Source organism: Hoplias malabaricus, chromosome 12 (assembly GCF_029633855.1).
Source record: "Hoplias malabaricus isolate fHopMal1 chromosome 12, fHopMal1.hap1, whole genome shotgun sequence".
Lineage (NCBI taxonomy): Eukaryota > Metazoa > Chordata > Actinopteri > Characiformes > Erythrinidae > Hoplias > Hoplias malabaricus.
In genome coordinates this window covers 9,038,731-9,049,086 of record NC_089811.1, presented here as the reverse complement: position 1 = coordinate 9,049,086, position 10,356 = coordinate 9,038,731, and the positions used below count along the sequence as shown (strand labels likewise).

At 44.8% G+C, this 10,356-nt stretch overlaps 2 protein-coding genes across 2 annotated transcripts in view; one reads left to right on the top strand and one right to left on the bottom strand.

Moving 5' to 3' along the window:
- The first annotated feature begins 159 nt into the window (after nt 1-159).
- Nucleotides 160-2,376, top strand: crygs2 (crystallin, gamma S2). Its single transcript, XM_066686539.1, has 3 exons — nt 160-231; nt 1,011-1,253; nt 2,104-2,376. Exons 1-3 carry the CDS (start codon nt 214-216, stop codon nt 2,374-2,376), a joined length of 534 nt encoding a protein of 177 aa, XP_066542636.1. The 5' UTR covers nt 160-213.
- A 15-nt stretch (nt 2,377-2,391) lies between these two features.
- lcmt2 (leucine carboxyl methyltransferase 2) overlaps nt 2,392-10,356 on the bottom strand; it is an 8,654-nt gene continuing 689 nt past the window's right edge. The window contains exons 2-14 of the mRNA XM_066686538.1: nt 10,334-10,356; nt 10,171-10,252; nt 9,707-9,890; nt 8,203-8,359; nt 7,882-8,071; nt 7,256-7,363; nt 6,548-6,635; nt 6,106-6,342; nt 5,065-5,292; nt 4,569-4,666; nt 3,912-4,099; nt 3,022-3,157; nt 2,392-2,800 (exon numbers count right to left, since the gene is read on the bottom strand). The exon at nt 10,334-10,356 is cut by the window's right edge and continues 102 nt beyond it. Of these exons, the coding sequence (XP_066542635.1) occupies nt 2,603-2,800; nt 3,022-3,157; nt 3,912-4,099; nt 4,569-4,666; nt 5,065-5,292; nt 6,106-6,342; nt 6,548-6,635; nt 7,256-7,363; nt 7,882-8,071; nt 8,203-8,359; nt 9,707-9,890; nt 10,171-10,252; nt 10,334-10,356 (1,917 nt within the window). The 3' untranslated portion in view covers nt 2,392-2,602. The remainder of the gene's footprint in view (nt 2,801-3,021; nt 3,158-3,911; nt 4,100-4,568; nt 4,667-5,064; nt 5,293-6,105; nt 6,343-6,547; nt 6,636-7,255; nt 7,364-7,881; nt 8,072-8,202; nt 8,360-9,706; nt 9,891-10,170; nt 10,253-10,333) is intronic.

Genomic DNA, 10,356 nt, shown 5'->3' with positions numbered 1-10,356 from the left:
ATGCTGTAATCCCACATCGCTCTTCTGGAAAACCTGAATAGACCTAGAATCACTGACTCAATTTTTGGATCTCATTTTCATGACAAAGCGATTGTCCAGCGCTCCCCGCCCCACTAATCCTGTTTCTGGGGGGCTACCTATTTAAACAGCAAGGAGAGTGGGTCAGCACTCAGTCAGGACTTCAGACACTTTCCCCAAGCAAGTCTAAATACAATGTCCAAGATGGGCAGGGTGAGTAGAGACTTGAGGAGAAACATTTTTGGAGATTCTTGAGGACACCTGAGCACAGGAGACATATCTAGCTTAAGCCTAGTTGATCTGAGACATGAGGTCATCATTCATCAGGAATAAAAAAGCTTTAGGTGTATGTTTCTATACAAATCAAAGCTTAAGCAGAAACTGTCAGGAATACTTGATCGATAGTCTGGTAGAAAACCAGAAGGTCGTGTGCTGTTTAACAAGGATTTTATGGGATGAAACTAGATGAAGCTCTAGGTTGCTGAGAAAAAGAAGAGTTTGAAGGCTGAAGGATGCTAATAAATCATGATATATCATAGCATATAGTTATAGTTTAGTGCTGCTGTACTATATTTAATTCCAAATTGCCCTACCTTGAACCTCCAAGATTCGCCAGTCTCCTGCATCAAGAGTCTGAACACTTCTGGTCAATTAGCATTCAAAAGCCATGAGAGGAAGATGGTTTGCCGGTGTTTACGCAGAGCAGAGGGTGAAAGAATGTGCCAGCGTGGTTCGTTTTTTGCCAAACCTGTTTTGTTTGAGCATCATGGGGCAAATTCCTGCAGTCTGGCAGGTGTCAGCTGGCACCTTGGTACCATGCCCAGAATCAAACAAATGAGAGATGGCAATTGTCTAACCTCTTTAGCACAGACAGAAAGCTAATGTCACTGGTGACCTTTGTCGAATTGTACTAGCCTAGTCTTTAGACTAGTCCTTTAGTCTTCTCAACGTTTCAAGCGGTGATCTGTACCGATGTCCCCTTGTGCTTTCAGATTATTTTCTACGAGGACAAAAACTTCCAAGGTCGCCGCTATGAGTGCGACAGTGACTGCTCTGACTTCCACAGCTACCTGAACCGTTGCAACTCCATTCGCGTGGAGAGCGGCACCTGGGTGGTCTACGAGCGTCCCAACTACATGGGCTACCAGTATGTGCTGACCAGGGGCGAGTACCCAGAGTATCTGCGCTGGATGGGCCTCAACGATCGACTCAGCTCCTGCAAAATGATCCACTTTGTAAGTCAAACCAATTATTCTGTATCAAGGGTGCTTAGGTTTTCAACATTGGTTATGGGGAACCTCCTTGTCCTGCTGAAACCCACCCACTTCAGCTTAGAAGGGTCTTGTTAATGAACTGGGGGGAGTACTGGGAGCAGGAAAAGGACCAAAACGTGCCGGACGGGGCGTAATCCAGAACCAGGGTTGAAATGAGCACAAACCAAAAATGACTGCATCAGGAAGCCGTTTTCAGCCAGAGGCACTGTAGATGCTTTGCTGTTTCTGCAGCCCCAACACTGGTGGCATGTCCTTGATACAATAGTGTATTTCTCATAAAGTTTCTGCATCAACAGCTTAATCTAATTTCCATGCCTCTAATGGCTCGAATGTCCATCTGGGACAGTGAAGCTAGTGGCAGAAGCAAGGTAACCTCTTCCTGCCAAAGGAAAAGCTACGAAAATTATCAGGAATCTGAAGATCCCTGCTTTTTTTTTGAACAAGTAGAATAGGGAAGAGGTCTTCCGGCCTCTGCCAGTAGTATACAACAAGAAAATAAGAAAACAATAAGACTTTATTCATTGTTAAAAAAAAAAAAAAAATGGGCACAAAATAATTGTAAAGTCACAGGAGAAAGAGGCCGAGACCCTTGACCCAAAACAAGTTAACATGAGTGCCAGGTATGGAAGAAGTTACAGTGGATCTCATCTCCTTCTATGTCCCTCCTTCCCCTTTCGTATAACCCCATCTACCCTCCCCCTTCTTCCCTAACCCCATACATTAACCTCCATAACCCCATACCAACTTCCAACCCTAAACCCAACCATATCCCAATCTTTCCATCCCCTCCCACCCTTAACTTCTCCTGCAGACAAGCGGAACTCAGTACAAGGTGCAGCTGTATGACAAGGCGGATTTTGCGGGTCAGGCCTTCGAGGCCACTGAGGACTGCCCCTCCATTCTGGAGCGCTACCGGCTGAGGGAGGTGCACTCCTGCAAGGTCCTGGAGGGCTTCTGGGTCTTCTACGAGCATCCCAACTACCGTGGCCGCCAGTACTTCTTGGAAAAGGGTGAATATCGCAAGCCTGTGGACTGGGGTGCTGTCTGTCCCACCGTCCAGTCCTTCCGCTGCCTCACAGAGTGAGCTTTCACCTCTCCTGGGCTGGTGCCCTAAGACCTCTGATCTCCACTGCCCTTCTCCATAAGACGAATATCCGATGCCCCGTCCCACATTCATTTGAGCCCTTTGGCTGTTACTTAAACTGAGGTCCTGGTTGAAATAAAGTTTGGCTGGCAAGTCAGTGGAGTCCAAAGTCTTTGTTGTGTCTGGTTTGTCCAACCTGATTTTAATTACTTGGGTTTTAGTTTCCCTAGATGTTCATATTTGTCTGGCTTTGACTCAGCGCCCTGAACAAAGGCCTCAGGTCTAAAGTAACAGGGTGGGGGTTCAGGTGTGTTCCAAAAGAGAAGCAGTTTCCTCCACCACCTAGTAGAACCAGTTCAGCCCCTTCAGAGTCCAGTAGCTCTGAGCAGAAGGAGTGCAGCATAAGAGGCCAGGGGATAGACGACTGCATAGAGAGAGGGAAACCATAAAGGACAGAGGAAAAAACACTCAAAACTAGGAATGCCCCTTAAAAATACTGACAATATCAACAGTAAACAAAAAAATAAGTTAAAATCCTAATAATGATAGACCCCTACAGATAATTTCATATCTATATGTAGGCAAAGGTAACAAGGCATTAAGTCAGACACTTGAGGAATAACAGACCCTGCACATGGCACTCACTGTGTCAATGTTGATTTCTGTGCTGCCCCCAGTGGTCAGGTTTATTATAGCAACTCCAGGCACACCATCAGCCTGCAGCCAAACTCCACCAACTACTACCAGGTTCTCTCCAATCACATGAGCTGAATGTGAATACCTGTAAATGGTGGATGAAGACTGCCATGACTAACATAACATGGGTAACTGTGAAAAACAAGTGCAGACATGTGTTTTCTCATCTCATTTCACCAGGAGTTTATATAACTGCACATCATAGTACAGACCATATATTTTGATCTCTACTACAATAATGGCAATTTTCCACTGCATGGAACCTACACCACTCGAGTTGGCTCTTTCCTTTTCCACTGGCCACATTTCCTTGCGTGCTTACGGTTCCAACCGAGCCAAGTAGATAATACATAGTGACGTATAAAGTCTACAGTGTGCTGATTGTCCAGAGAGACCATTCTATTACCACGAAATGCAGAGCTCCAGCACAAACTCACAGCTTGTAAAATCTCTGAAGTTACAGCATCTTTCACATTTGTTTTTATCTGACTCACAAAGGCAGCTCGTAACATTCCCTGTTTTGGGGGGTTTTGAAGAGAGCTGACCGTGCAACAAGGAAAACTGATCTGTGAGAACTGGGGGTGGAGCTGTGTTCAGTCCAAAAAACAACAACAACAACAACAACATGCAAATAAACAACAAGTAAACAGTGCCAGATCTTACCGGCACTGTTGTTGTGGTTTTCAAAGCATGCAATTCCTGTTTGAGACAGAATATGTGACACCACAGTCTCCATTTCTCGCAGGAGCACTGCTAGTGGAAAAGCGACCAGGTAAAAGCGAGTAGAGCCGTGCCGAGTTGAGCCGATTCCATGAGGTAGAAAAGCACAGAAAGAGTACCTTGCTACAAGAGCGGGTTGTATTTGCAGCTTCCTCCAAACAAAGCCTGTGGACATGGGTTCCAGCAGAACAGCGTCCCCTAGAGGAATGCGTCGTTGATCCAAACCTCCAAAAATCACCAGCCCTCCTCTATAGGAACATGAGGAGTGGGAATGACGAGGCTCAGGGAAGCAGCCTTCAACCGGTACCTTAACAGAGACAGGAGGGGTTATTTTTAACGTAGTGACCACGATTGCACAAATGTGTCTTTTTTTACTTTGGGAATGCATGACAAATACTGAACTCTGTAAACAAATTGAGGTGTGTTTTTGCTTTTGATAGATGCCCTCTAGAGTAAAGAACTGATACAGATTGCAGTGATACACTACTCCATATTTAATATATTACTGTGGCCAATAATGCAATCAATAACACAAATGTGGCAGTATAAGCCATAAAATAATCAGTGGGTTCTGATTGGCCAGGGACTCATTTTTACATGGCCATAAAAAATAGTAAATAAGACAATACCCTACAAGAACTTTTTATGCAAATGTGGGCTACAAATGGCCCTTTAGCTTTGATTCAGGGTCAGTTCTGTGGCCTCTTGTGTAACAGGTCTCTGGTATAAGCTGCTGATCCAAGATCAGAATAAAAATGTAATTAAACTGGCCTTACATCTGTCCAGTGACTGTCCTCCAAACACAGGAAGTGTGCATCCCCCAGAACAGGCTCCTTCTCTGTACGACCTCCAAACACAAATATGTACCTCCTACCTGGATAAAAAAATATGTTCATTCATTAGACTCCAGTAACTGCTTCATCCCTGGACATGCTACTAGTCCACTCCAGAGTATAACACACACTGACGTACACATCCACAGCTCTGGACAACTTCATGCACTCACCTAGTCACTCTCACACATACATCTGTGGACAGTTCCTCACACACACACACTCACATCTGTAGATAGTTTCTAACACTCACCCTGTCACACACACACTCACTCATATGCTCTCTCTCTCTCACACACACACACCTATGGATAGTTTCATACACTCACAATGTCACTCCCACTCACCCATGCACACACATCTGGAAAGTTTCGTACCCTCACCCTGTCACTCACACACACATATGATAGTTTGCCCTGTGCTGAATAAACCCTCTCACCTCTATGATGCAGTAAAGTAGCAGTGTGTCTCCATCTCGGCTTTGGAGATTGACCAGTGCAGACCATCTTCTCCACAGAGAGCCGGACGGTTCTGGGGTCCGTCTGGTCACTGAGGGAGTGGGTAACTTTCAGCACAGAGTCCATGGGGTTCAGTGGAGACGTTCTGCCCCCCGTAACTACTGCTCCCCACTCAGGAACCGAGGTAAGACAGTGATACAGACGCACTCCTGGAAAAGATGAAAAAGGAGCATTAAAGTTGAAATCCATCACTTTCTCCAGTGAACGCTCTTCATGTTATTAAACAGCCTTTACCCTCACACCTATAGCCCTTTTCCACCAAAAGAACTCTGGTTCTTGAACCGGCTGTGTCTAGAGCCAGAGACACAGACAGCATCAAGGCAGAGTCATTGTTTATCCACTGTTTACAGAGCGGTCATATCAGAGTGAGATATGATACAGATGTGGAAATGATGCAGAGTTCTGAGCCATCCCGAGGAGATTGAACAATGAAAGCAGTGGAGAAAAGTAGCCTAAAAGTGACATCGCCTTGAGTCTGGCTGACCACAGCCCCAGAAAACACACAAATGGAGCATTTTCCTGTTTTTATTTCTTTATTTTATCTTTAATGATTTTTTTCCAAATCAGAAATCGGATAACAGGTCCTTTTTACCATTTTTCCATTCCAGAAAGAAAACGTCCACAGACACGTCTGGTTCTCTGTTCTTTTACCCAGAACACCATGGAGGTAGAACACCCTGAAAATGCCCTGACGCCGTCCAGCTCCACTGCGCCATAACCCTTTATTTGAGGCTCTGAGCTCTTTCTGGGGCTTCTTTTGCTCAACACGGACAGCAAACGCCATCATAGTTCACACTGAAGAACCTGCATTATTAATTTTTCTAGTTTGGGTGGACACACCGAACGGTGGAAACAGGAAACTAACCAGTTCCATTGGTCGAAAAGGGCTATTAGCAACCTGAATGTACCAAAAATATGAAACACAGCCGCCCTCATCTACAGAACCCTTCTAATCCACTGGCCTTTGTCGCTGTCCAACTTCACTGGTAAAGATGTCCAGTCGGCGCCCTCTCTGATGAGGACAGTAGCTGCAGAGTCTCGTCCCTGTCTCCTGGAGCCTCCACTGAGGAGCAAAAGACCTGGCTGCAGCCCTGAGGAGGAGGCCATCCCTAATCCCTCCACGCACACAGCTCCAGGTAAAGGATGTGCTTTCAGAGAGAAAGGCTCCAGGTCAGGAAACATCTGAGGAACCAGGGAATCTGAAAGAGAACCAGAGGAGAGGGTGAGACCCAAGTCTTGTTTTTTGAATCCAAATCTAGGTGATGTTTCCTCGTAAAAAATTCTTACAGAACTACTCCAACAATTCGCCTTTACAGAGTGAAACAGCTGTTATACTGACACCTAGGGGCCTGGATCTAATGCTACGGTAAACACAGCCACTCTCAATCTGCTACAAGGTCTTACCCTCCGGGGGAATGAGGAGAGCTGGGCTAGTCAGGGAGCCATTAGAAGCAGTCAGGATGAAGTAGTGAGAGCACTTCTGATGCCATTCCTGAAAAACAATGCAACATTAAAAGCACTGAATTTGTAGATGCACTACAGAAACTCCCTCATTAAATCAAATACATACATGTTCATTCACTCACTCACTCACATTCTCACATGCATACATAATCAGTCATTCACATACTCATAAATAATTCACATACCTACTCACTCACTCACTCACACATACTCACTTGCATGGGTACTGACACATACATATTCATTCACTCACTCACTCACTCAGATGAATACATACACACATACTCACACACATATTCATTCACTCTTATACACACATACTCACATGCATACATAATCATTCATTTACTCATTCACATACTCATGAATAATTCACATACCTGCTCACTCACTCACTCACTCACACTCTCATGCATACTCACTCACTCACTCACTCACATGAATACACTTAGTTATTTATATAGATACATACTCACCCACATATTCATTCACTCATACACACACTCGCTTACATGCATGCATAATCAATCACTCAAATATATATTCATTCACTACCTCACTCACTCACTCCCTTGCATACATACTCACTCACTTACATACTAACCCATATATTCACTCACTCACTCACTCACTCACAAGGAGGCTGACCTCATATTCATCGAAAGGCTCAATCTGCTCCACCCTCTCTCGCTCGTCCTCGGAGAGAAAATTGAAGTAGAACTGGTTCATGTCCAAACACACGCACTTCTCCCAGCCCTAAGGACAACGAACACAGATGACAGAAATGTCGAACACAGAAATGACCTCATTCACACCACACCACATCAAATACAGGAGAGACCATCGGCATTAAACACAGTTATACATCTATTACGAACAACAGCCAATCAGACGAGAAACTGGGGGGTTTTACTCTCCTCCATCCCACACTCTGAACTGGGCATGGAGACCTCGAGCTCATGTGCAGCTGCTCCAGAGTGCTCTCACAATTTCATATCCAGCTGTTTTACTTTGTTTTGTGACATCACAAATACCGTTATTAATATCCACCCATTCACGTTGAAGTTATAAGTCATAGTTCTACTCCATAGGCTTTATAACAGCAAAAGAAAAAAGTGATAAATAACCTTATAGTGAAAGTATTACAAGTGACAAGCATGTTGTATCTCACTCGTTTGCTTTGCTGCATCCCCCCACCCCACAAGGGTGTGTGCCCCATACTCCTCAGGAGTAGCATGGCTGAGGTCTTCCAAGCTGGTGAGTAAAAGCCGTACCCTCTGGAGGAATCTCCGGGTTTGTGCTGAGGTGTCAGGGTACTGGCAGAGAGCGTGGATCCTGGAGTTGAGCTTCACAAAGTGGTTCTGCATGACCCTGCCGAACGGGTCGTCGGGTCGGATCTGCTCGTACATCACAAACAAAGCCTGGGGGAGGAGTCTTGCGGCCCAGCCAATCACAGAGTCCGACCTGGGACATGGAAAACAATCATCAGTGTGAATAGAACATATGTATATATGAAAAACGACATTGCTTTTCGTTAGCAACGTGCAGGAAACATGCAAAACAGAACATGGAACAGACACACGAGCTGCAATCACCATTGTGTCTCCATGTAGGTCAGGACCACCTCAGAGAGGATGAGTGTGGGACAGTCCCACTGCAGTCCAGCTGTGCTTAACACCTGCTCCGCCTCTGTCTCACTCCTCACATCCACACCCAGCAGGTTATACTGAGCACTGCGCACAAACACAGGGCCTGCAGACAGACAGGGGACCTGGATGAGGCCTGTATTACAGGAGACTTAAAGTTGCAGTCAGTCGTTTCCCTCATTTATGACTCTTCATGTTATGATGGGTTCACACTTGTTGGCTCACTAGTAATCGGGGCGGTGAACCCACACACACCTGTAGCAATTGGTAGGACCCTCAGTGAATATGTGCTTTGCTAAAGGGCATTTCAACTGTGGATCTTAAAGGCTAAGCACCAGCTCTATGAAAGTGTCAAACAAATAAATACAGTGGAATTTGAGTTCCTAACTTGTGTTTATTGATAGTCAGAAAACATGTTATTTCTTACTAATTGAAGGAATAAGGTTTAAAAGACCGTTGGTCTCCCCCCCGCCAACGGTGTTGGGAAACTCTAATAGGCGTCTTGCCTGTGACGTAGATGGTGGACAACAACTCTAGAAGCTGCACTTAATTTACTGCAAAATGACGAAAAGGTGTGTTGTTTTTGGCTGCAATCATTCAATGTACAGTGGGACATGGCCCAAAGATCCCAAAATATCCAGAATATGGACTAAATTTGTCCACTTTAAACGGGCACTTTGGAAAGGACCATCCGCTCACTCCGTTATCTGTAGCTCATTTCACTGGCGCTTTTCCAACAATATGGGCATGTAAGGACACCAACGAAAGGTGTTCAAGAGCCTCTGTAACATGGAGGTAAACAGGGTAAGGACACTCACTTCGCCTGATTTAGTTGGTGTTAGTTAACGTTAGCTTGACTTGCTAAACTCGGTGGCTCAGATTATACTCGGCTACGTAGCTGCATTACGGAGGTTTATAGTGTCGGATGAATTCGAGTTCGACTTCGATCACATTTACAAGAATAACGGTACCTCTACATTTGAGTTTAGCTTATTGCTAGGCTATTGTCATGAATAATGTTGGTTATTTAGCTAGATACTGTCATAACAGTCAGTCATAACGGTGTTTTACCGCGGCGTTGTTCAGCTGTTGTCCACCAGTGACGTCACGGTCGCGTTCAAGAATTTCCGTCAATTTAATAAAATTGTCAGTTTTAAAGCTAATTAAGCTGCTATTTTCATTTTAATTCATACTTATATCTGTCAGTAACTACAATAATGTGAAATATTCATGGAGGTCCATTAAGTGGTGCTTAGACTTTAAATGAAGAGAAAGTGTTGGTCTTTCCCTACACCCACCCCCATTTTCCTCACAGGGTACTGAACCCGTGACCCTTAGCTATCGATCGATGCTGGTCAAGTCTCAGTGCATTAATGAAAACGAAGACATAAAACAGTGCTGTCTATTATCTTATTATATGTATATAATCTATTTTATCTCAAGCTGCACCCACCAGCCTGAGCGGAGAGGTTGTTCTCCACGAGAGCGTCTTTTAGGAGAACGCTGCTGTTGATTAAAGCTGCTTTGCGTTTGGCGACGTCTGGGAAATCCACCTCAAACACAACCACGTGCTCCAAAGCTCTTTCTGCACGCAGCCGGAAGTACAGGGAGTCGAACCCTGCTCCTAACGACAGGATCTGAAGACGAGAAGAAAGAAGGAGATCCTCAGGGGTCTGTGCTAATGCCCCTTAAGCCTCACTGAAGATGAACTGGAGCACTTTAATCCAATGTGAATCTACTGTGTGTAATTCTTAAAATTCTGGACAGTAGTAACTGTGTAGTAACTTTAATCCTCATTTTTATCCAGTATGAATATTTATAAATTAACTGGCCATTACAACATTACAAACGCTCTTCTGGAATTCATCCTGAACTGTACTTAATACAAACCAAAGCGCTCTGAGAACTGTGTCCTACCTGTCGTCTGGCACAGGACTCCGTAACTCGCAGAAACAGTTTCACACAGTGGTCAACAGCCTTCCAGCGAATGTAGTAACCCCTGAAGAATAAACACACAGTATTTAAATTCTGAAAACATTCTGTCCGTGCTGCTGTTTACATTCTGCTCTAATCCTTCAACCTGTTGATGAGAGGTGCTCGACG

What these genes read in the sequence shown, in the direction of transcription:
- crygs2 (XM_066686539.1), top strand. An exon ending in CCTGCAAAATGATCCACTTT is followed by an intron (nt 1,254 to 2,103) that starts GTAAGTCAAACC and finishes CTTCTCCTGCAG; the next exon opens with ACAAGCGGAACTCAGTACAA.